Source organism: Acinonyx jubatus, chromosome A2, assembly GCF_027475565.1.
Source record: "Acinonyx jubatus isolate Ajub_Pintada_27869175 chromosome A2, VMU_Ajub_asm_v1.0, whole genome shotgun sequence".
NCBI lineage: Eukaryota > Metazoa > Chordata > Mammalia > Carnivora > Felidae > Acinonyx > Acinonyx jubatus.
Window position 1 is genome coordinate 115,428,245 of NC_069383.1, and position 25,587 is coordinate 115,453,831.

Genomic DNA, 25,587 nt, shown 5'->3' on the forward strand with positions numbered 1-25,587 from the left:
TTCTGTAGCCACAAAAAATATTAGTTTCTCATCAGTGTGAGCTGGCATTTTTCCACAATAGGGCAACTCAAACAAGATAAGCATGAAAGGCAAAGTTTGCAGGTGACTATGCTTTAGTCTATGACTCTCACATTCAAAAATGTGTCATTTATGACCCTGAATATAAAGCCTAGATGGGTTTATTAAGTATAAAGGCCTGTGTTGCCAAAGCTAGAGTCTGGAGAGTTATTGCTGGCAGCTGATCCAAACCTGCAGCCATGTGTGGGAGGGGTGCAGAGCTAACAGGAAAATAGTTTCTATTCTGGGCTTTCCTGCTCTTGCATTTATGGCTAGAGGCCTGGCTCAGTGCTGTCCTGGCTCTGCAGGGTAGGCCTTTCCATGTGGAGGCACCATGTTCATACAAGCACATGCAGAGGCTACGACCAACTTGCCCCTCTTCTTTTCTTCTTTTTTTTAACATTAATGTATTTATGTATTTAATTAAAAACGTTTTTTCTAATGTTTATTTTTGAGAGAGACAGAGTAAGAGTGGGGAAAGGACAGAGAGAGAGGGAGACACAGAATCTGAAGCAGGCTCCAGGCTCTGAGCTGTCAGCACAGAGCCCAATGCGGGGCTCGAACTCACAAACCGTGAGATCAACACCTGAGCCGAAGTCGGACACTTAACCGACTGAGCCACCCAGGCACCCCTATTTAGTTTTTAAGTAAACGCTACACCTAATGCCCAATCTGGGGCTTGAACTCACAACCCTGATATCAAGAGTTGCATGCTCTACTGATTGAGCCAGCCAAGTGTCCTTTTTTTTTTTTAATCTTTTTAAAATTTTTTTTTAAGTAAGCTATCTGCCCCTCTGGTGAAGTTAGTCATAAGCCGAGTTGGGCTAAGGGTGGCAGAAGTTTGGAATGTGTCCAATCTTTCCTCCTCCTAAGACTCAGAGTTTCACAAGTAAGTTTTGAGTGACTGACCACAGTCTCTTGGCATTGAGCCCTCTCAGCTCAGGGAATATTAGGTTCTTCCTTTTCCTCCAGGAACCTGGAGACTAATGGAGTCATACCAGCTGTGGGCAGTGAACAGGAGAGGGCAGTCTTTGATGAGGCTAGTGTATATGAAAGAAAAATTCCAGAGAGCACGGGACCTCAGAGAGCCTGAGGCCAGTCCAACTGGGGAAACGGCCTCTCCCATGGCCAAGTGCCCTCAGTGGAGGAGAGGTCTGTTGCAGTTAAGGCACACCGTGTACCAGCCCCTGGGCCTTAGTCTTTCCACTTTTGCTCAAGCTGGTACTTATTATGAAAGCACAGGAGGCCTTTCAGAAGAGGGTTTTTAAAATGCTGTGGGGCCTTATGACAAAGCACAGTACTGTCTGAGCCCAAAACAAGATAAAAACCACTTGCACTCTTGCCAAATGTCTTGTCAGTTCTGTCTCTATTCGGGTACATCTATTCAAAAAGTGATTATTTAAATCTTTGAATTAAAAATAAAAAGATAAGTTTCTTGAGGTATAATTTACATAAAATGAATCTTCCCCTTTTAAGGTATAGACAATTAAGTTTGGGTTTGTTTGTTTTTTAGTTTTGGCAAATTCATACTGTTATGTAACCACCATTTCTAGCATGCCAAAAAGTTCCCTTATGCTCTACTTCCCAACCTCTACTCACCCCACCCTTGACTCTTTTCTGCCAATATAGCTTGCCTCCTTTTCTAAAATGTCATGTAAGTAGAATCATATAGCCTTCAAAAAAATTCATTTCTACTGTTTTCTTTTTTTTAATTTTTTTTACATGTATTTATTTATTTTTGAGAGACAGAGAGAGAGACAGAGCACAAGCGGTGGATGGGCAAAGAGAGAAGGAGACACAGAATCTGAAGCAGGCTCCAGGCTCTGAGCTGTCACCACAGAGCCCGACACCGGGCTCGAACTCACAACTGCAAGATCATGACCTGAGCCGAAATCAGACGCTCACCCAACTGAGCCACCCAGGTGCCCTGTGTTTTTTTTTTTTCTTTTTTCAACGTTTATTTATTTTTGGGACAGAGAGAGACAGAGCATGAACGGGGGAGGGGCAGAGAGAGAGGGAGACACAGAATCAGAAACAGGCTCCAGGCTCTGAGCCATCAGCCCAGAGCCTGACGCGGGGCTCGAACTCACCGACCGCGAGATCGTGACCTGGCTGAAGTCGGACGCTTAACCGAATGAGCCACCCAGGCGCCCCTCTTTTTTTTTTTTAAGTAGCCTTCATGTCTACCCTGGAGCCCAGCATGGGGCTCGAACTCACAACCCTGAGATCGAGACCTGAGCTGAGATCAACAGACAGATGCTTAACTGACTGAGACACCTAGGTGCTCCCCCATCTACCTAATTTTACTTAAAATTATTTGTGGGGGGGCACCTGGCTGGCATTTAAAACATTTTACGAATCATACAGTCTTTCATATCTGGCTTAGATTTTTAAACCAGCAAAACATATCAACAAGATTAAAAAAACTTACACGATTCCAAAGGGTAAAATCATTATTCATCTTCTCACCCTGATTCCTTCTCCAGAAGCAAACACCATCTCGTTTTTGTGTGTCCTTTCAGAAATGTAAAGGCATAAAATGTAATACATATATATGAATCACACACACATATGCATATTCTAGTCACACTTGTCCTCCCTTTTCCTTTTTTGCTTTAATATATTTTGGAAACCGATTCACATAAGCAGATACAGACATACACATTCCTTAATCAACGGCTGCATAGTATGGATATGCTACAACTGACTTAGCCACTCCTCTGTTGATGTTCGGTCTTTTCCTGAACAATGAATTGAAAGTTACAGTTTTTTTAGTAAATAAACAATACACAAGCTGCATGTAAGTTTTGTATAGGTGTAATTATAGGATAAAACCCATGTTCTTTGTTTTTCACTTAACATCTCATTTCTCCTGTTGTTCCCTGCCTCTGCCTCCCTTCTTCCCAGTACCTGTTCCTCCTGGTGCATTTCTAGTTCTTCACAACCCTTCTGTCACCACACATGCTGGAACTTGCTCTCTGATTTCACTCAGCTCCTCTCCTTTTACTCTCTCAGCATCTGCACAGGGTTTAGCAAGGTGGGCTGTGGTGTGCTGTGTGTGCTGTGATCTGTGTCCACGGGGTGAACTTCTTGTTGTCAGGGCTTGCCTTGTTGATCCCTGATTCCAGCTCAGAGATGCCAGGGCCTGGTATAGAGTTAGCGTTAAAAAAATGTTGAATTGGTGATATATTAGATTTATGTCCCCTACAGAGCTAATCATAGGACAATTTATGTCTTCAGTTTTGAGATTTGTTTTGATTTTGTTTTGATAAATAATGCTGTAGTGAATCTCATTCTCCCTCAGGCCCTTTTCTTCTTTTGGATTGATTATGCACCAGGCTGTTCTTCCAAGCAGGCTTACTGGACCAAAGGGGACTTTTTTTCCCCCTCAATTTACCTTACAAAATTGGGCACAGTGGTATTTTGTTTTAAGATTTTAATTTAGGGGTGCCTGTGTGGCTCAGTCGGTTAAACACTGGACTTGGACTTGGGCTCAGGTCATGATCTCTCAGTACACGAGTTTGGGCCCCGCATCGGGCTCTGGGCTGACAGCCTGGAGCCAGCTTCAGATGCTGTGTCTCCCTCTCTCTCTGTGTCCCTCCTCCGCTTGCGCTCTTCTCTCTCAAAAAAAAAAAAAAAAAAAAAAAAAGACATTTAAAAAAAGATTTTAATTTTAATTAATCTCCACACCCAAAGTGGGGATCAAAAATCCTATGCTCTACCTACTGGGCCAGCCAGGCGCCCCACAGGTGGTTTTTTGAAGTCAGAAGCTCCTATGAATTGGAATGGTAATCAGAGTACCTTAATCTTTCGTTCCTGTTTTGTCCTAAGACAAGTCCTGTGATCGTGAGTAAATTCCTTAGCTGCTCTGTGCCTCAGTTTCCTCAAAAGCATAGACTGGGAGTAAAACATTTTCTGCCTGCAGGAAGGCAAATCTCCGCCTTCTCACGCCTCTGAGCCAGCCGGCTCGCTAGTCGTATTGACAGGCATTCTGACCAATCAGTACGCTGTGGGAGAGCGGGTCGGCCCTTCTCCACACATGCGCACTGTCCTTGCTCGGGAGATGGGTGGCTACAATGTTTTGGGCCGGATCTGGGGTGTATGGCGGCGGCGGCCAGGGGTCCGCGCAGTGCCCAAGGCCCCAGGCTTTGGCACCGAAGCCGGGTGATTACCCCTTCTCCCGCCCCTTCGTGTGGGTGGGACGGTGGGGCCGGGGTAAAGTGTGTGTGGTATCTGGACTTAGGTAGGCATGGGTTCTAATCCCGCCACTATTGTGTGACCGACCCTAAACTACTCACTTGGTTTCTCTGAGTTTCAGTTTCCTCCTCTGTAAAATGGGGCTAGATGTGCCTGAACTTGCGGGAAGCTCACCCCAGGCATTCTGAGGCATTTGTAGGAGGTGGCAGTATATAAGGTGTGGGGAGATAAGAATGGATACCTCTCAGGAAACGAGTGATCCTTCCTACTGCGTACTCTACCTTTTTCAGACATCGGCTGCGACCCCGAGGCTCCAGCAAACGGTCGAGGCCCCTGGGGGGCCAGCCATTCCCGGGGCTGCTGCAGCTAGAGAACCTCAGTCGGGAGGAGCTGGTTGATGTGCTGAGGGCTGCAGTAGTGGACCAGAAAGGTGAGGGGTGGGAGGGGCAGCTGCACACAGACTCTGGAGGGGTGCCTGCTGCTCAGAGCCTTCTAGGGGTTGACAGGGCTCCCTGCTAAAGTCTTTGGGGTCATATCCTCGTGTTGCCTCCCACTGGTGGTATGACCTAGAACAGGCCTCATAATCTGTCTGAGCCTCAGCATCGTGGGGATGGGGGTGAGAGGGTGCAAATAACTAGAGAGTCTTCAACATAGTAGGCACTTGGTAATAGGAATTGCCATAAGAAATTGTTTACCGATGGACAAAACACAGGCTTTGGAGTCAGATCGAGGCTCTGTAATGAGCTTACTGTGTGGCTGTAGGAAAATAATTTCTCTGAGCCTCAGTCTCCATTCAGTGATTTGTTAATTCTCTCAACTGTTTATTGAGTAGAGGCTTTGTACCAGGCACTGTTCTAGGCACAGGTATACAGTGCTGAACAAGATAAATGTGGTTCCTGCTCCCAGGGAGCTAATATTTTAGTGGCAGAAATGGATTCATCAGGAAATAAGTGAACAAAGTACTTACTAGTGATCAATGCTATGAATAAAACAGGGTATTATGACCATGTGGCAGACATTAGGTTGGGGAGTCAGGCCTCTCTGTGGTGGCAACATTTGAGCCGAGATGATATGAAAGAGTCAGACATGTGAAAATCTGGGACAGCAAGTATAAAAGCCTAAGGTGGCAACTAGCTTAACATATGCGAAGGACAGAAAGAAGTTCAGTTTAGGGTGTAGTTGATAACTCAGGTCTGAGAGTTGTAGTGGGGTCACAAGATAAAATGAATTGAGAAAGTACTTTATAAACTCTAACTGCTGCTTTTGTGTTGCTCATGCTCATGTAATATATGTTTTAGGACCTCTAGTGACATTGAATAAGCCACCGGGTCTACCAGTGACAGGTACGGGCAGGGGATGGGGATGTAGTGAAAGAGGGTTTGAAGGTTCTGAGGGAGGGGATACTGAAGAGAATGGGTCAGTGGGATAAAGCCAAAGGCCTCTGAGAGCAACTTGTACTTTTCCTTCCTTTTTTGTCCCCCCAGGAAAACCAGGAGAGTTGACATTGTTCTCAGTGCTGCCAGAGCTGAGCCAGTCCCTGGGGCTTGGGGATCAGGAGCTCCAGGTTGTGCAAGCATCTGGGAAGTAAGTGATGGTGGGGGCAGTGATAGGAATGTAGGAGGACAGGTATCCATCTTGGGTGAGGGAACACTTGCTTGGGAGTAGGTCGAGACATTTTCCACAGGCTGGTTTGGGAGCACAGAGGAAGGATGCAAGGAAAAGGAGGGAGTGAACAGATCTGGGTTCAAATCCATACGCACAAACTGTGATCACAGGCAAAGCATGAAAACTCACTGAGCCTCAGTTCCCTTAATAATAAAATAGAGCTAATCATACCTATGCTCAGCGTGCAGTCACTTCTCCAATACCATAATCATGGCAGGCATTGCTCGTTGACCCATGATATTCTTTCCTCTAAAACTGCTATCAACTAGAGCCGGTACTTGGATGAAATATTTCTGAAATTCCACAAACTCATAGGCTTGTGGGGAATTTAATTATTTATGAGCTATTATACACAGAATTCCTACTGTAATGCCTGGCACATTGTAGACATTCAGCAGTGGGGGTAATTGTTATGACATTTGGCTCTGAGCTCCTTGGGGACCAGGGCAAAATGAGCACATTAAATTATGTAGTCTTAGTATCAAACATGAGAAAGTCTTTCTTGTTTCTCAGGAGGAGGTCTTGAGTTATAGTTCTGGTGTGATTGCTTTGCCTTAAGCAGGCCAGTGTGCCTTCCCAAGCATGCTCCCTTTTTTGGGGGTGAGCCCAAGGGACTTCAATTTTGTGATTTATCCTCTTTCTCCAGAGAGACCTCTGGGCTTGTACTCCTCTCCAGTTGTCCTCAGACAGCCAGCCGCCTCCAAAAGTTCTTCATCTATTCACGGAGAGCCCAGAGGCCCACAGCCACCTACTGGTGAGTGGTGCTGGGAGGCTCCCATGGCAGTAGGGAGGTCCTGGCAAGCCACTCTGTGACCTCTTCCTGCCTCTTTCTTAGTGCTGTCACTGATGGGATCCCAGCTACTTCTGAGGGGAAGATCCAAGCAGCTTTGAAACTGGAACACGTTGATGGCGTTGATCTTGTGAGTCATGGTCTGGCAGGGAGCAGAAGGGGACTCTCCAAATATATTATCCCTACAGAGGAATCAAGGGTAGAGACTTGGGGGGGGCGGCTGGCTCTCCTGTCCCCTAAAACAGGCAAGTAACCACTACTTATACTATGGCCCTGTCTATTAGCAGCAGCGAGGGTCTGGGCTTAGGTGCCAGGTGTGTGTGAAGCTTGTTCATTCTTGGGGGCTGACACCACAGGTAATTCCAGTGAAGTCCCCATCCCGAAAAGACTTCCAAGAAGGTGTCAAGAGGACCCTCAGCCACTTCCATGTGGTGGCCATGGGCTCTGGCTGTGCCTTGGTCCAACTGCAGCCACTGACAGGTGGGTCTGGAGCCCCAGCCAGCCTTCATACCTCTATTTGGCTGGAGGAGGCAAGGGGGATGGAAAGAAGGTGGTGGTGTTAATGGAAGCCTGGGGAGCATTTGAGGGACCCCAGGGGTAGGTAATCAGGCTCATCTGGAGGAGGTAGCACTTCTGTCAGTCTGGTGGTCATTCCTTTGTAGCTCATCTTATTATTTTTTTCATACCGATCTCAGGATCTTTTCTTTGTCTTTGGTGTTCTGTGGTTTCACGATGCCAAGTCTGATAGGTATGTGGGTTTAGTTTTATTTATCTTGCTTGGGATTCACCTGAATCTGAACATTAATATATTTCATCCATCCTGGAATGTTCTTTCTCTCTTCCAGTGTTGCACCTCTTGCATTTTCTCTATTCTCTTCCTTTTGTATGCCTAAGAGATGTGTCTGACCTTCTCATTCTCCTTGCTTGGTCTCTTTTCTTTCATATTTTTCATTTCTTAATCCTGTTGCATTCTGGGTAATTTCTTTAGCTGTGTCTTCCAGGTGAATAGTTTTCTCTTCAATTGGATCTAATCTGCCAGTTCAGCCTATCCATTGGCTGTATTTTTCACTTCTAGAAGTTCTATTTGGTTGTTTTACAAATAAAAATGGCCTTTAAAAATATATAGCATCTTTTTTTTCTCAATTGTTATTTTTTGTCTTTAACCATGTTAAACACACTTGTATGTTGTATTTCTATATTTTCATTGTCTAAGATTCTGGAGGGTCTAATCCTGTGATGTTTCATGCTGACTCTAATACTTGGTGAATGGTTTTCTCATTGCTCTGTGATTTAGGATTGTGAATTCAAGTTCAGCTAGGCCTTTATCTTTGGAAGTCTTTTGTTGCCTCACTGTAGATAAGCCTCTCGGGAGAGGTTCTTCCTTTGCTTCTGTCAGATGCCCCAGGGCTGTCACTAGTTCAGGATCTCTCTAAATATTGTCTCCGTTGGAAGTTCATAGATCACTCAAGTAGTGTTAATTTGAGCCCCACACCTGTGTGAGAGCAGGCTCATGGTTGCGAATTCTCAGGGGAAACTTTCTCATTCCCCACTTATCTACCGTTGACTGGCTTTTGCTCCTAGTCCACCCCATCACTGGAGATGTAGCCCCTCTAGTATTTCATTTGGGTACTAAGGCCTCACCCCTGGCCCCTGGGTAGCTACTTAACCCCAAGGGCCCTGGATACTCAAGATTGGCAGTATCCCTAGAATAGGTGAAACGTTGGCTCTGTGTGCTCTGGATTTGTTTTCCCCTGGTTTTGGTCTTGGGATCTTACTTTCCTATATGCCCAGATGCATATTTAAAAGGATGATTGTTCTATTTTTCTGGTGTTTCTAGGTGGTTTATAGCAAGAGGGTTTTTAAACTTTTTTTAAAGTTTATTTGGTTTGAGAGAGAGAGTATGAGAGGGGCAGAGAGAGAATCCCAAGTAGGCTCTGCACTGTCATATATGGGGCTTGAACCCATGAACTGTGAGATCATGACCTGAGCCGAAATCAAGAGTTGGATGCTTAACTAACTGAACCACCCAGGCACCCAGCAAAAGGGTTTTTAGATTATCCAGTCCACCATATTGCCGGACATGGAAGCAGAGTATAGCTCCTGGGTTTGAATCCTAGCTTATGGTGGTAGGCAAGTCACTTCTCTTTGAGCTTCAGTTTTCCTATGTGTAAGATGGGAATGATGATAGGATCTGCTTTATAGGGCTGTCATGAGGATTAAATAAGTTTACATAAGTAAAGCATTTTGTACCATGCCTAGCACACAGCCCCCCAATTCTGTATTTGTCAAGGTACTTTTGGTTGTCAGTTTCCCAAAAACTTGTTCAAATTGGTGTCAGCCAAAAACAGGGAATGTATTGGTTCATACAACTTAAGTTTAGGTGTTCCTGGATCAAGAGGCTCAGAGGACGTCCTCTGGAAGCTGTTTCTCCATTTCTTCTTGCCTCGGGCATGTCGGCTTCTTTCTCCCACAGGCTATCCTGTGGTGAAGGTAGAGATGGCCAGGGCTCCAGCAGCTCCTGACCTGCACCCCACCAGTTTAGCACCCTCACAGGAAAGAGCATTCCTTGTTTCCAGTAGCTTCAGCAGTAAATTCAGGGTTGTCTCTCTTCACAAGCGAATCCCACAGGCCAGGTGGATTGATAGGACTGTCCTGACCTGGTCTTTCACCCTGCTCTGGAGGTAGGAGCAGTAGCATTGACGTCACTGAAACCACATGATCTGGGAATGGGAGCGGAGTGGTGTTGTTTTCCCAGAGGAAAGGGGGAGTGATGAACCTGGGTGGGACAGATAGAGCAGCTGCCCACCCTGTCATCTCTCTCCTGTCCCCCAGTGTTCCCCAGTCAGCTCCAGGTACACATGGTACTACAGCTCTGTCCTGTGCTCGGGGATCACACATACTCTGCCCGCGTGGGCACTGTCCTGGGTCAGCGCTTTCTACTGCCAGCAGAGAGCACCAAGCCCCAAAGACAGGTACCCAAGCCTACCTACCTGCCATTTCGGGGGGTGGGCAGCACCTTCAGACATTAGCTATGAAATTTGGGACTGAGGTAGCCCTCTTGGCTTCCAAGGCTATCTGTAGCCCTATCTTGCTGTGTGGCCCTGAGCAAGTAACATCCCCTCTCTTGGGCCTCATTCTGCCACCCATCTGTTCAATAAGGAAATTTAACTTATTGAAGGGCCAGTTTCTCAAGGCCCTTCTAAGTCAGCTGTCCTTTGGGTCTCTTTGGTATAAGGGGTAAAAGTAGTGGTGTATGTGTGCGTGTGTTAGGGTAACTATCTGCTTTAACAGAGTAACCCCAAAGTGCCAGAGTCTTAGCACAGTAATTTCCCTCCACATTAAATATAATTAATGGGGGTGGGGTGGGTGAGCTTTACTCCAAGCAGTCACTCAGGACCCAGGCCATTGCTATGCAGCCAGATGAAGGGAGACAGGACAGTGCGGGTTCACGTGGGAGGTGTTCGTGGGCCAAGTCTGGAAGTGGCATATGCTTGCACTCCTGTTCCATTGGCTAAAACTATCATATGGCCTCACCAAACTGCAAGAGGGACTCAGAAATGTTTACCTGTGTGCACAGGTGGAAACTGATTTAGTGAACCCTACCCAGTCTCTGCCATAGCATGATTGTATGTGTGTGTGTGTGTGTGTGTGTGTGTGTGTAGAGGAAGTGAATAACAAATTATGGACATGGAGCGGGGGAGAAAGGGAGGAAGTCTTTGCCTTACTCACATTTTGGTTAGAGCTGTTGGAACTCAACCTGGCTGAACGCTGACATGCCTCTCCCACCCCAGGTCCCGGATGAAGCCCTCCTCAGACGCCTCTGCCTGACCCCCTCCCAGGCTGCCCAACTGCCCTTGCATCTCCACCTGCATTGTCTCCATCTTCCAGGCATGAGGCCCGGGGAGGCCCCCATGAAGCTTCTGGCACCCTTGCCCTCTTATTTCTCCAGGACCCTACAGTGCTTGGGGCTCCACCAACAATAATGCTCCTTCTGTTCCTTTTGTTTCTGCTGGAAAGCAGTGGGGATGGGGTGGGAGATGAACCTACGATGAGGCCTGAGGAGAATGAGGTCAGTACTCAACATGCAGTAAGGCCTCGCTTTAAGATCCTGGGCTCTGCATTCGGACACACCTAAGATCAAAGCCTGCCTAGGCCACCTGCTGCATGGGTTAGGCAAATGACTTCATCTCTTTGGACGTGCATTAATAAAAGTACCTACCTCATAGTATGGTTTTGAAGATTTGCTAAGAAAGTGAGTATCATGGAGCACGCTTTCTGCTGAGTTCAATATGTGGTCTTTTTATTTGGCTGTTTCTGTCCCAATTCTAGCTGGGAGGAAATGTTTGGTTTTTTTAATTGTGATAACATACACATAGCAAAATTTACCATTTTAACCATTTTTAAGTGAACAGTTCAGTGGCATTAGGTACATTTACACTGTTGTGCAATCACATCATCTTACAGAACTGAAGCTCTGCCCCATTAAACACTGATTTCCCATCCGCTAGTAGCCCCCATTCTCCTTTGTCCCTATGAATCTGACTACTCTGGGGACTTCATATTGAAATGAAGATCTCAGATCTTTTATAGTAAAAAACTGAAATATATCAAACATACAACGAGTACATAAACATCTCTGTGATTTAAAGAATTACAAAGTGACACCCATATAACCACCACTCAGGGCACGAAACAGAAACATGCCTCTTATTCCTTATTAGGGCAGTAGTTCTCAACCCTGGTCCCACAGTAGAACCCCCTCCTCCTCCCTCTCAGGAAGCTTTAAAAAAGCGCTGTACCCTCCCTGTGATTCTGCACCCCAAAGATACCAATTTAAGCAGTCTGGGCCGGAGATCCTGGCATCAATCTTTTAAGTTCCCCAAGGGGTTCTATTGTTCATCCTAGGTTGGAAACCCTATCCTGACATGGAAGTTTCCCTTGTTTGTCTTGTTAAGGTTTTCCACATACATATGCATCCCTAAACAATACACTTCGTTTTGCCCGACTTTGGTGTTTCCATAAATGGAGTCATGCTGTGTATGTTCTTTTGTGATTTGTTCTTGTTCCACGCTGTGAAATGCATCTGTGATGTATGGTGTGGGTTTGAATTCCACTGCATGGCCACACCAGTCTATCCATTCTACTGTTAATAGACAGGTCATTCGGCTATTGGCACAACAGTGGTGTAAACTCACTTGTATGCATTTCCTGGTTCGGTTATGCAAGAGTTGCTGGATCAGAGTATATGTATCTCCACTTGACTAGTCTTGTTAGTTTCCTAGGACTGCTATAACAAATTACCACACCCGAGTGGCTTAAAACAACAGAAATCAATTTTGTCATAGATCTGTCTGGAGGCCAGTCTGAAATCAAGTTGTCAACAGGGCTGTGCCCTCTGACGCCTCTAGGGGTGAATCCTTCCTTTCCTCTTTCAGCTTCTGGTGGCTCCAAGCCTTGACTTGTGGCTGTATCACACCAGCCTGCCTCCATCTTCACACGGCCTTCCAGTGTCTGTGTCTTCTGACTCTTATAAAGACACTTGTCATTGGATTTAGGGCCCACCTGGATAATCCAGAGTACTCTCATCTCAAGATCTTTAACTTAATCACATTGACAAAGACTTTTTTTCCAAATAAAGTTATTCACAGTTTCCTAGCAGATATATCTTTGGGTGTAGGGAAGACTACCATTCAACCCACTACAACTAAGAAATACTAAAATACTACTGATATTTCCTTTTTAGGCAACCATGGCCCCTTGCTAAGGAAGGGAGAGACCCACTCCCTCTGGAGAAGGGCTGGGTTTAGGCAAGGTTCATCCTTCTTTCATCTTACGTTATAAATCTAACACCCTTAGATGTCACTCTGCTGCTAGCCCAGCTTCTCCCCTGGGCTTGGAGACTGGGGATCGCCCAGTGGTGAGCAGTCTGGCAGTGTGTCCTAGTTTTCTCATTGCCATATGATCTTGGGCAAGCCATGTCTCTCATTCAGATTCATCTATAAGTTTCTTCATCTATAAAGTGAGGCTTATCCCCCCATCCAAAGGTCAGAGATGTCAGGGAGTCCCCGAATAGGAAGCCCCATATCTGTCGCTAGTGAGGCAATTCTGGCCCTTGCTTTGTGGAAGGTTGCTGATGGCCTGTAGCTCTCACTCTGGACCTTGGGGTACAGGGCCTTAGCCTACCTTCTCTTCAACCTCCAATAGGAATGGAGCCAAGCCCAGGATACTTCACTTGCTCCTTTTTATTTGGCACTGCATCCAGGATAGGGGCAGTGAGGATCAAAGCAAGGGCTTCTGTAGCCTCACGTCCCCCATGCTCCCTAGACCCTGGTATGCACTGATCAAGGACAGGGGTCTTGGAAGGCTGTCTTCATGAGGCATGTCTCAGCCTTGGGTCTGTCACAGAGTCTGGCCTTGAACTTGCCTTTGGCCTTGATCTTTCTGTGGGTGCTAGGAAGATTTCCAACTTCGAAGGGTAGAGGCCACAAGGAACTTCCAGGACAGGGACCACGAAGGTGCTGGGGAGCAACAGCCTCGGTGTGAAAGGGGGGAAGAGGGAGGAAGAGATGATCAGGAAATCTGTTCAGGAAGGGGGTTCTGAGGAAAAAAGCCCTTCCCTTGGGGCTCCAGCTAGTCAGGGAGCTGCCCTTGCCTGTGCCCTCCAGCCCTAACCCCAGTATTCAGCACTGCCCACCAGGGTGTGAGTCACGGCTCAAGGCCCACCTTTCTTGGTTTCAGGACGCTGGATGCCAACTTGAGTTCAGGGTTAGGTGGAAAGGAAATCAAAACCTTGGTGGTAGGTAGAGTCATCGAGGCCTTGCCTGTGGTTGACAGGGCCTTAGAGCCCACCAACTTGCTGTGCTGCAGTCTGAGCACCCGCCCCTGGGATCGGAGCACATGAGAAGGCAGCCCGGCCTTGGTGTGAAGGCTGGGGAAATGGTAAGGGGCTGTGGGAGCAAGAGGGGCCGTGAGGGCCTGGGGAGGCCCCAAGGTTGATCAGCAGCCCCTCAAGGTGTGCGTGGAGGGTGGAGAGTGGGGGAAGAGGAGGGCTGGGGTGTGAGATGGCAAATGGAGCCCTCCCAGTTCCTCCTCCAGAGGCCATGGGAAGAACACAGGGTTTAGAGCCCAACAGACCTGGGTCTGCATCCCAGCTCTGCCCCTTCTGAGATGTGCAACCTCAGGCAGCTTCCTTAAACTTCCTGATACATCGGCTGGAAAATGGGGATAATAGCACCTACCTCGCTAGGTTGTAAGGACTAAAGGAGCTGGTTGGGTAGCGGCACAGTGTAAGTTGTTAAGTGCTGAACAACTATTAGCTCCTTTCCCCCAGGGGCAACTTTGCGTGGAGGCAATGGCAGAATACCGCTGCAGGAAAAGCTTGGGCTCTGAAGAGAGATGGACCTGGGACTGAGTCCTGGAATCTGTGAATAAGTACCACTACCTTGCAGGGTGACTATTTTGGAGGGAACGATACTCATTTGGTCACACATTTTTAGAAAATACTTTGTAAGTGATGGCTTTTACTTGCTACTGGTGTCTTTTTGGTGGGGCTACGGCGGGGTTGCAAATCTAGGTGGTTAGGAGGGGCTTGGAGAGCAGGAAGAAATTGCCTTGGGACCTTGGGGTGTTTTGGGGGAATGGTCTTACCCAGGGCTTGGGGGTTCTTCAGACTCAATGGCAATCTGTTCAAGGGGTGGGGTTGCCTGTCCCCACTAGCAAAGGTCATGGTGAAAATGCAGCCCATCCTGGTGCTGGGGGGTTCCCACTTCCGGAGATTGGGGTAGACCAGGGCCGAGGCACATTTCGCCTTGACTTTCTTCCCCTTTCCGGGGGCCGAGGTGGTGGCAGTGGAGTCTGGCTTCTCAGTGTGCCCCAGGCTCCTGGCCCCAGCAACCTTCCTAGGAGCTGACCTGTGAGTAACAGTCCCCAAATCCTTGCCTTCCCCAGAGGCTCGCTGGGTCAGCAGGTGAGGGAGTGCTGGGCGGACCCCCATCCGCCGGTGACACATTGCCAGGGGCTTCTTGATGGTGGAGCCCTCTATTAGGAGTCGGATACCCACATACTGGGGTACCTCCACGGCAGGCTGTGGGAAAGAAGAGGAGATGAGGCCTGTTCAGACAGTGGTGCTGGAATCCTAGGCCCAGAAGGAATCAGGACAGAGATGGATGGAATTAATTTCTGGGTTGAGAAACAGGGAGCCCATCTCTGTTCTCTAAAGGGTCTGGCTCGAGAAGCCTGAATCAGTACCTAGAAAGTCACAGAACCCCTGGGATTAGTAACCCTGTGGAGTCAGGGAGTCTTAGTCATGCCTCTATTAGGACCCCCTACCCTTTGCCCTCCTAAGCTCTCCCAACCCCTGCTGGAATGTGTAGGGTTCTGCTTCATAAGCCACTGCTGATGGACAGCTTCCTGAGTTAAGCCAGATTCTCTGCAGACAGAATTTGAGTTATGTCACCCAGATAGCTAAGAGACTTGGAGCCTGCCTATAGCCTTACACGAACCTATTATGGGGAAGGAGAAACTGAGAGCATTAATGAAGGCATTCTATTGAGAGAATGAAGTAGAAAATTTGCATAAGGAGGCAGAGAAAGAGTTCCAGAAGAGGAGCCTCTGTACAATGTTCAGTTCTGATTAAGCCAGCCATACATCCTGCAGCTGGGCTCCAGGACAGCCTCCCTGTGTCTTGCTAATGACCCGTTTTTAACCTTGAGCTAGTGTGAGGTGTTTTCTGTGTCAACAAAGGATCCTGATTAGAATCTATCAGAATCACTTGCAGCTTGTAAAAAATACAAATATCAGAGTTCCTACAAAGCCCCATTAATCAAAACTGGGTATCAAAATAAGTCAGTGAAAAGGATGACAGGAAAATGTGTCATGTGCACCTAAGTATCACTTTACAAAGTAACCGATCATTGCAAAGGGGAGGATGCAACGTACAATGGAGAGATGTGGTAGCTACCACCTTAACCCCATGGCCAGACTTAGCATCACTAATCACGAGACACACCAACAGTGTGTGCTTTGTGATACTATATGAGGTACCCAGCATCACGTCTCAAGTGTTCTTGCCAAAAATGTCTAACCTGAACCTTAGCAAGCTGTTTGGCCCAACTTCTAGTTTATAGGACACTGAGATAACAGAAGAACAAGCTAAATAGCATCACAAAGAAACAATCAGACAAATCCAGAATGTGGGACAGTTCTACAAAACAACCAACCTGGTCCCTTCAAAAGATCCCAACAAACTATTGGGGGTGGGAGAAAACAGTGCTGCTGCTCTAGATTAAGAGATTAAAGAATACCAAAAAGAACAAAAGCCTGTAATAAATTTAACCAAGGAAATGAAAGGCCTGTACACTAAAAGCTAAGATACTGATGAAAAAACCTGAAGACACAAATAAATTGAAAGACATTCTGTGCTGATGAATTGGAAGAATTAACATTATTAAAATATCCATACTACTCAAAGCAATCCACAGACTTAATGCAATCTCTGTCAAAATGCCAAAGGAATTTTTCACAAAAAGAAAAAATCCTAAAACTTACATGGAACCACAAAAGACTCTGCATAGCTAAAACAATGTTTTTTTTTTTTTTAAGATTTTTATTTTTAAGTAATCTCTACACCCAGTGTGGGGCTTAAACTTACAACTCCAAGATCAGGAGTCACACACTCTACCAACTGAGCCAGCCAGGTGCCCCCAAAACAATCTTGAGAAAGAAGAACAAAAGCTGGAAGCATCACACTTACGGACTACAAACTATATTACAAAGCAATAGTAATCAAACAGTATGGTACTGGCATAAAAAAAGACACATAGATCAATTGAACAGAATACAGAGCTGCCCAGAAATAATCACACATAAATGGTGAATTAATTTATGACAAAGAAGGCATAAAAATATTCAATGGGGAAAGGGCAGTCTCTTCGATAAATGGTGTTGGGAAAACTGGACAGCCACATGCAAAAGGATGAACCTGGACCACTACCTTGTAACACACAAACAAACCAACTCAAAATGGATTAAAGTGAATTTAAGACCTGAAACTATAAAATTCCTAGAAGAAACCATAGGCAGTAAGCTCCTTGACATGGGTCTTGGCAATGATTTTTTGGATTTGACATCAAAAGCAAAGGCAACAAAAGCAAAAATAAACACGTGGGACTACATCTAACTAAAAAGCTTCTGAACAGCAAAGGAAACTATCAACAAAGGGGAAAGGCAACCTACCCAATGGGAGAAAATATTTGCAAATCATATGTCTGATAAGGGGCTAGTATCCAAAATATACAAAGAACTCATACAACTCAATGGCAAAGACAAATAGTCTTATTTAAAAATGGGCAGAGGATCTGAACAGACATTTTTCCCAAAGATGACAAAGAGATGGCCAACAGATACGTGAAAAGGTGTTCCAAGTCAAAATCAGCAGGGAAATCCAAATCAAAACCATACTGGGATATCACCTCACACCTGTTAGAATGGCTATTATCAAAAAGATAAGAAATAAGTATTGGTGAGGATGTGGAGAAAAGGGAACACTTGTATGCTGTTAGTGGGAATATAAATTGGTGCAGCCACTGTCAAAATAAATAAACTTAAAAAAAATTTTTTTATAAATAAGAATTAAAACAGTATTGAGGTTCCTCAAAAAATTAAAAATAGAACTGTGATATGATCCAGCAATTCCACTTCTGGGTATTTATCTGACGCAAGCAAAAACATTACTAACTTGAAAAAGTATCGGCACCTTCATGTTCACTGCAGCATTATTTACAATATCCAAGACATAGAAACAACCTAAGTGTCCATCAATGGATGAATGAATAAAGAAAATATGACTATCTACTATCATGGAATATTCTTCAGCTATAAAAAGAAGGAAATCTTGCCATTTGTACAACATGGATGGGCTTTGAGGGCAGAAATTATGCTAAGTGAATTAAATCAGAGAGAAAGACAAATATCTCATGATGTAAATTATATGTGGGATCTAAAATAAAAAAAAAAAAAAGAGAGAGAGAAACAAAACCCCTGAATTCATAGAGACAGAGAACAGATTAGTAGTTGCCACAGGCAGTGAGCAAAATGGATGAAGGGGGTCAAAAGGTACAAATGTCCAGTTATAAAATAAGTAAGCCATGGATGTATAGTTAATAATACTATATCGCATACTGGAAAGTTGCTAAGAGAGTAGACCTCCTAAGTTTTCATCAGAAGAAAATAAAACCATCACTATGTGTGGTAATGGATATTAACTAGACTTATTGTGGTGATCATTTCACAATATATACAAATATCAAATCATTCATTATGTTGTATATTTGAATGTAATATTGCATGTCAATTACATGTACGTAATAAAAAAAACTTCAGACAGATCTAAGTTCTTTAAAGCAGCTACAGATCTTTTAAGCATTCCAAGGGCATACCTTTATGTCTTATGTTTAAGTCTTTAACACATTTTGAGTTAACAGGGCTGTAGGCACTCTCTGTTAACAGTAGGGCTTCTATAATTGTGAGGGCTGTTGTCCTACAGTAGCCTCACAGAGAGAAGAGCTATCTAAGAATTGTGGATATGGCTTTTGTATAATAGAATAGATTATAACTTCATACATAAGAAACCCACAAAGTTTTAAAAAACATGCACTTGGACTGAATGGGACAAACACAATATGAAATCAAAGAGGCTTCTATACTCCCACACTTCTATGAGCAGGTAACAGACTAAGAACTATTGAGGTTCATGGGAAAGGATGATTTAGGACTGAACTGAGATCCCAATGGATGAAAGCAACAGCCACAGAGAATTCCTAGGAAGTAATGATGGTCCAAATAGCAAAACTGGAAATATATGCGAGGCTAGATTTCAGAGTGGCTATGGACCAATGCTTCCTGTGTACTTCCTACTCTGCCTCTCCTTTTTGAGTGAGGTAATCTATAAAAGGAAAAAAGGAGGACAAAATAAGACAAACACAACCAATGCAAACAGTGAATCCTCATCACATGTTGGTTTAAAATAACAAAAACAGGGGCTCCTGGGCAGCTCCGTCAGTTGAGCAACTGACTCTTGATTTTGGCTCAGGTCATGATTTCGTGGTTGGTCGGTTGGTCATGAGATGGAGCCCCACATCGGGCTCATTGTGGGGCATGGAGCCTCTCTCTCTCTCTCCCTGCCCCTCCCCGACATGTGTATGTGCGTGCTCTCTCTCTCAAAATAAATAAACTTAAAAAAAATTTTTTTATAAATAAAAATTAAAAACAAAAACAAAAAAAGCTATGAAAGATTTTTCAGGACAACTAGGACATCTGAAAAATGCAGATGTGTAGTCCCTAAGCCAGACATTTCAGAACAGTCTCTGGGGGTGGGGCTTCCTGACTCCTGTACATTTGGAAAGCTTGCCAGGTGATTTTGGCCTGTGAACCAGCATTTGGGAACCATTGTTCTAGAATGTTCCCTTCCCCTTTGGTTTTGTCTTATTTTCCTGCCCTTATATTTGTTTTTTGAAACCAATATGCCAATATTAATTTATGATCAGTAACTGTGACAAAGACCAGGACACCTGGGTCATGTAATCAGCATGTTCTCTACCTGTGACCAAACTCTGATAGAAGCCAAATCCTTTTTTTTTTTTTAATGTTTATTTATTTGGGAGAGGCAGTATGAGTGGGAAACAGGCAGAAAGAGAGGGAGAAAGAGAATCCCAAGCAGGTTCTACACTCAGCACTCAGTGCAGAGCCTGATGCAGAGCTCGATTCTACAACAGCCAGTTCATGACCTGAGCCCAAATCAAGGGTCAGACGTTTAACCAACTGAGTCACCCAGGTGCCCCAATAGAAGCTGAATCCTAATCAGAACGATACTTAGAATTAGGATATTGAATTTTACTACCATGAGAAATTGCAGAGTTCAGCAACCCTTGAAATTGGTTTTCTGACTGATTTTTAAAAACTGTATTCTATTCCAATAAGTGGACTCAAATCTCTTTCTGGAACAAGGTGAGTAAAATTATTATACAAGGAATAAAATAATAACAACAATAATAACAACAGCAGCAGCTTCCACTAACTGACTCTTACTGTATGTCCAGGCATTATAAGTGATGCCGTCTATCATGAGACACCTGAGGACCTTATTAGGTAGTAATAATAGCTAAAACATGTAGCATTTATGATGTTCAAGTGCTGTTCTGAAGGGCTTTACCTATGTCCTCATTTAATTATCACAACCTTATGAGGTAGAGATTACGTTCAGTCCTGCTTTACAGATGGGGAAACGGAGAACCCTAGGGGTTAGGGAATTGTCCAAAGTCACACAGCTCATAGTTATTGAGCAAGGATTTGAAGCCATGGAGGTTTTGCTTTTAATATTTTGCTATATGCATCTCTAGAAACATGATCCACATGTATATTTTTGTTGTTGTATTACAATTAATTTTTTTTTGTTTTAATTCCAGTGTAGTTAACACAGTGTTATATTAGTTTCAGGTATACAATATAGCAATTCAGCAATTCCACATATTACTCAATGCTCGTCAAGATGAGTGTACTCTTAGGGGCGCCTGGGTGGCTCAGTCGGTTGGGCATCTGACTTTGGCTCAGGTCATGATCTCACAGTTCGTGAGTTCGAGCTCCGCGTCCGGCTCTGTGCTGACAGCTCAGAGCGTGGAGCCTGCTTCGGATTCTGTGTCTCTCCCTCTCTCTGCCCCTAAGCCAATCACACTCTGTCTCTGTCTCTCTCAAAAATAAATAAACATTAAAAAAAAAAAAAAAAAAGATAAGTGTATTCTTAATCCTCTTCACCTATTTCATTCATCCCACCCACCCCCCCCCCCCCCCGGTAACCATCAGTTTGTTCTCTGTAGTTAAGAGTCTGGTTTTAGGTTTGTCTTCCCCCCACCCCCTTTCTTTATTTGTTTTGTTTCTTAAATTCCACATGAGTGAAATTATATGGTATCTGTCTTTCTCTTCTTGGGTTATTTCACTTAGCATTATGCTCTCTAGATTGATCTATCCATGTTGTTGCCAATGACAAGATTTCATTTTTATGGCTGAATAATATTCCACTGTATATACCACATTTTTTTAATCCATTCATCTATCAATAGACACTTAGGCTACTTCCATAATTTGGCCATTGTAAATAATGCTGCAATAAACATATGGTGCATTTATCCCTTCAAATTAGTGATTTTGTATTCTTTGGGTAAATACCCACTAGTGCAATTACTGGATCATAAGGATGATCCACACATATTAACTCATTTTCACTCTCCCAAACCCTATGAGAAAGATGATAACAGCATCTTGATTTTACAGATGAGAAAATGGAGGCTCAAGGAAAAGTGGCTGTACTGAGTCACTATGGCAGGACCAGAACTTGAACTGGGACTGTCTGACTACAGTGCCCTGTGCTTCACTACAGGGATGCGTGGAAGAGGGGACAGACTCCCTGGGGTCTTGCCTAGGCCCAGCAGCCTCACCTGCTTGTAGATGAGCTCGAAGGCTCCCGTGTCGCAGTTGCGGTCTAGCCGCCGGTCAATAACTACACGCAGGGTGTCAGCTTGCACACCTGCACAGAGCCGGGCGGTGACAGCCGTGGAGGGGGCCATGGTGGGGCTGGCATTGATCTCAATGAGCCAGGGCTGGAAGTCCTCACCAAACACAAAGTCAGCACCGTAAAGCTCGAAGCTGGCCTTCCGGCACTGCACAGTGTCCTGGGAGGTCTGTAGGGCATGGATCACAGCAGCCTTCATGCCAGGCACGATGATGGTGGACCAAGCGTTTGGGGCCCCCATCTCCTGCAGGTGGACCTGGAACTTCTGGCTTGACCACATGTTGTCTGAGGGCAGCATCGGGTGTCGATGGCATGAATTCTCCAGGTGCTTCTGGATGGAGTTGTTGCACAGGTGCACTGAGCTGGGGCAGAAAGCAGAAAGCTGAGGTCTGGCTCCCTGTGCCTCTCCCACCCAAATGCGGGGAGGGCAGGCAAACCCTGGAACCAGCCCTGGGCCACCCTGGACTGTTCACCTTGAGATAGGGCTCAGCTAGGGTAGACAAGAAGGACAAAGATCTGGGTGCCACCACAATCTTCTAGGGCCAGAACCAGTCTTATCCCTTTGAGGGCACTACCTATGGGGCCACAGTATTATGTACATTAGTCCCAGTTAACCCTTCCAGCTCCTGGAAGGTAAGGTGGGTGAGAAGTATGGGCCCTGTAGTCAAACTGCTCAAGTCCCACCTTCACCACCGACTAGTTGTGAGATCTTTTCACCCAGGTGCTCCTTCACATCTGTCCAATGGGGTAGTAATAGTACCCACTTCACTGGGTTTTCATGAATGACTGAGATAATATACATGAAACACTTAGCACCTGTCACATACACAGCATTCAGTAACCGACAGCTATGAGTTTCATAATACTGCCTCCATTCTTCAGATGTGAAAAAAGAAGCATAAAGAGGTTTCACTTGACCAAAGTCACACAGCCTAGAAGCTGCAGAGATGGAATCTGAACCCAGGGCTCAACAAGACTTTCTCTCAGCCCCCAAGTTAATACTGCGACTTGACTCTCTGCTCTCGCATTCTCCTGAACCCCCGACCCTGCTCTACAGTCTTTTTTTAATAACATGTATCATTTTATTACCTATTAGATAATTCTACTTATTACATTCATTGCTTATCTATGAGTAACAGCATTAAAATGATGCCTTATAAGCATAAGATACTTAACATTACTTGTTCTAAAAACGATAAAATTAAGACAACCATTTTCTACTTAGAGTGGCAAAAATAATCAATAGCGTTGGGTAGGACATGGGCAGACACATTTCATACATATCCAGCTTATGTGCGGGAATGTGAACTCTTCAGAGCTGGGCTCTTGTTTTGTTCACTGCTGTATCTCAAATGCTAAAACACACTTGGTAGGTATCTGTTGGATGGATAGGGGACCTGCCTGTGTGCAGTCTGTGTGTGGAGCCCAGCATTGCACTGGGGAACCACCTGTTGCTTGTCAGCTCTCCAGCTAGACAGGGAGCTCACAGGAAACAAGGAATGGGGCTCACTTGTCCAGGTTCTTCAAGGAGAAGGGCTGTGTGGAGAAGCGGATGTAGCTGTCACGGTAGAACCACACGGTAAGTGGGTTCCAGTCAGTCACCAGGAACCACTGTCTCAGGTCAAACTTGGTGCCAAAGATGAGCAGGGGACGCTCAATATACTTCTGTACCACCCACTTGCCGTCCTTCATCATCGTGGGGTTGCCGTCTACCAGCTTCAGCATCTCCTCCAAGTGGTCCATACACATGATGCCTATGGGGGAAACAGGGTGGTCAGGGATCAGGTCAGGCTTGGGCTAGAAGGGCCAGGGGACCATGGAACTGATAGGGCCAAGTACGTAAGAGTGCTTCTCCAGAACCCTGTTCTCTTTGGCAAAGCTGAGAATCTGCTAAAGATTAAAAAAATTGGGGGGAGGGGGGACACCTGGGTGGCTCAGTCAGTTAAGTGTCCAGCTTCAACTCAGTTCATGATCTCACAATCCGTGAGTTTGAGCCCCACATGGGGCTCTGTACTGACAGCTCAGAGCCTAGAGCCTGCTTCAAAGTCTGTGTCTCCCTTTCTCTCTGCCCCTCCCTGACTCACGCTCTGTCTCTTCCAAAAAAATAAACATTAAAAAATATTTTTTAATTAAAAAATTGTTTTAATTAATCACTTCTGTTTAATTGAAAAGTAATATATGCACGCATAAAAATTCAAACCATATTGGGCTTTTTAAAATACCATATGCATATATGACTTTGATTAGTTTTTTCCCAATAATTAACAGAATATAAAACATAAAAGCAGGCAGTACAAAGGGTACACAATTAAAAATACTTCTTTCCCAGAGGCAGCCAACTGTTGCTTCCAGGTCCAATGGATATCCTTCCAAGTTATGGAAGATTTTACATGCCTCAGTTTGATAAGATTCTATACATCTAACTAAACATGTTAAGGATTCAGAATAGTTCTTGGCCCATGGTGAGCATTCAGTAAATGTTAACTCCTATCACTATTATTAGTTACCTGTAGAATAAATTTCTAGCTGTAGATATGCTGGCTCCAAGGGTATGTACATTTTTTTCATTTTATATTACCAAAGATGTTCTACCAGTCTGCACTCCCAGTAAAGTATATGAGATTATGTATCTTCCCACATCCTACCCAACACTATTGATTATTTTGGCCATTCTCTTAGGTACAAAATAATTGCCTTATCTTAATTTTATCTCTTTTATGCAAGTGACATTAAGTATCTTATACTTAAAAGGCATCATTTCAATGCTGATACATATCAGAATCACATTGCAAACATACATACTCACAAGTCAATCTCATTCCTTCATTGTTTGGCACCCCAAGCAGACTGATCACCTGCCAATGGCACAGAATAACTTGTGTCTAGTTCCCAAACCAGATCCTTTCTCAAATGGCCAGAATGACCACCAAGATTCCCAAGAATACAACGCCTTGTATAACCAAAAATTAAGGCTATTCATGTCCATTGACCCAGCAATTTCATTTTTAAGAATTTATCCTAAGCCCAAAAGATATTTGCACAGGATGTTTATCATAGTGTTGCTTGTAACAGCAGTCAATCAACAATAAATAGGAAAAAAACTGGCAGCCATCTAAATATCCATCAGAAATGGATTAGGTAAATCCATGACAGTGCATCTAAACAAGAGTGAAGTATGCAACTGTGAAACAGAATGAGATAAGAGAGTACATACTGTACTTTTATGTAACATCTAAAACTAGGCAACACTAATCTATAGTATTATAAATCAGAATAGGGGTTACCATTTTGTGGACATAGAGACTAAGAGGGGTCCAGGAGGGACCCTCTAGGGTACAGGTATTTTATTTCATAATCTGGGTACTTTCCACAAGTGTGTTCACTTTGTGACAATTTGTCGAGTTGTATGCTCACACCTTTTCATTGGAATATCACATGTGCATTTCAGTTAAGCTTTTCTAAAAAATGGAGATACAACTTTGAAATTTGGTGCTAGGTACATGGGGATTCACTGTGTTATTCTCTCTAGTTTTGTGTATCCTGAATGTGTACATAACAGTAAGCTAAAAACAAGAAAAAAAGAAAAAGATCTAGATGTACTAAAATGAAGTCCAAAACTTATTAAGAAAAAGAAAGATGCAAAAAAGAGATGAGTTATACTAACTGACATGGAAAGATATAATAAATGAGAAAAGAAGGCTACAGAATAATATGGTGTTTAAAACAGGGGAGCCTGGATGGCCCAGTCAGTTGACCATCCAACTTTAGCTCAGGTCATGATCTCCTGGCTCATGAGTTCAAGCCCCACATCGGGCTTTGTGCCGACAGCTCAGAGCCTGGAGCCTGCTTCAGAATCTGTGACTCCCTCTCTCTCTGCCCCTCTCCTGCTCATGCTCTGTCTCTGTCTCTCAATAAATAAATAAATGTTAAAAAAAATTATTTTAATAAAACAACACACACGCGCGCACACACATGCACCCTCCCTCACTCTCTCCCTCCCCAAATGCAGGGAAGGAAGTATAGAAAGAAACACACCAAAAGGTTAATAGTAGTTATCTCAGTGAAATCAAGAGTGGCTTTTGCTTTCTTTTTTCTATATTTCTGTATTGTCTAATCTTTTTTTAATAATAAATACATATTTTTATAATTAGAAAAAAACAACACAAGTATTTTCAAGGTAGGAAAAGAAAAGACCAAGATGCTGGTTTTGAAGTGACATGGGGATGTCACTCAGTGTCTGGACTTTAACAGCTTCACCTGGACATGAACAAACTCAGTATCTGGAGGATCTGGTGCAAAAAGTCTGTTTTCCACATCT

At 44.4% G+C, this 25,587-nt stretch overlaps 3 protein-coding genes across 27 annotated transcripts in view; 1 reads left to right on the forward strand and 2 right to left on the reverse strand.

Annotated features, from left to right (window-relative positions):
* The window catches only part of IL17RE (interleukin 17 receptor E), a 47,554-nt gene extending 43,538 nt beyond the window's left edge, over positions 1-4,016 (reverse strand). For 4 of the 5 annotated variants that reach the window (XM_053218972.1, XM_053218973.1, XM_027042580.2 and 1 more), the window contains exons 1-3: positions 3,859-4,016; positions 2,968-3,202; positions 2,489-2,572 (exon numbers count right to left, since the gene is read on the reverse strand). In XM_053218972.1, the coding sequence (XP_053074947.1) occupies positions 2,489-2,511 (23 nt within the window). In that variant the 5' untranslated portion in view covers positions 2,512-2,572; positions 2,968-3,202; positions 3,859-4,016. The remainder of the gene's footprint in view (positions 1-2,488; positions 2,573-2,967; positions 3,203-3,858) is intronic. The other variant, XM_053218970.1, reaches the window with a different exon arrangement.
* Positions 4,017-4,081: 65 nt separating this feature from the next.
* RPUSD3 (RNA pseudouridine synthase D3) lies at positions 4,082-10,932 on the forward strand. Of its 7 annotated transcripts, none has more exons than XM_053218996.1 (9): positions 4,082-4,221; positions 4,545-4,684; positions 5,553-5,597; positions 5,739-5,838; positions 6,566-6,673; positions 6,755-6,839; positions 6,994-7,189; positions 9,542-9,681; positions 10,501-10,932. In XM_053218996.1, the coding sequence occupies exons 1-9, from the start codon at positions 4,097-4,099 to the stop codon at positions 10,690-10,692; spliced, it is 1,131 nt and encodes a 376-aa protein (XP_053074971.1). In that variant the 5' UTR covers positions 4,082-4,096; the 3' UTR covers positions 10,693-10,932. The 7 variants fall into 7 exon arrangements, with proteins under 7 accessions (XP_053074971.1, XP_014924819.2, XP_053074972.1 ...); XM_015069333.3 differs by having other exon boundaries at positions 7,066-7,189; XM_053218997.1 differs by lacking the exon at positions 5,553-5,597.
* A 49-nt stretch (positions 10,933-10,981) lies between these two features.
* The window catches only part of TTLL3 (tubulin tyrosine ligase like 3), a 32,368-nt gene continuing 17,762 nt past the window's right edge, over positions 10,982-25,587 (reverse strand). For 12 of the 15 annotated variants that reach the window (XM_053218967.1, XM_053218965.1, XM_053218963.1 and 9 more), the window contains 5 exons: positions 22,780-23,023; positions 21,196-21,631; positions 14,357-14,792; positions 13,433-13,656; positions 10,982-13,242 (listed from right to left, as the gene is read on the reverse strand). In XM_053218967.1, the coding sequence (XP_053074942.1) occupies positions 13,051-13,242; positions 13,433-13,656; positions 14,357-14,792; positions 21,196-21,631; positions 22,780-23,023 (1,532 nt within the window). In that variant the 3' untranslated portion in view covers positions 10,982-13,050. The remainder of the gene's footprint in view (positions 13,243-13,432; positions 13,657-14,356; positions 14,793-21,195; positions 21,632-22,779; positions 23,024-25,587) is intronic. The other 3 variants (XM_053218955.1, XM_053218962.1, XM_053218961.1) reach the window with 3 other exon arrangements.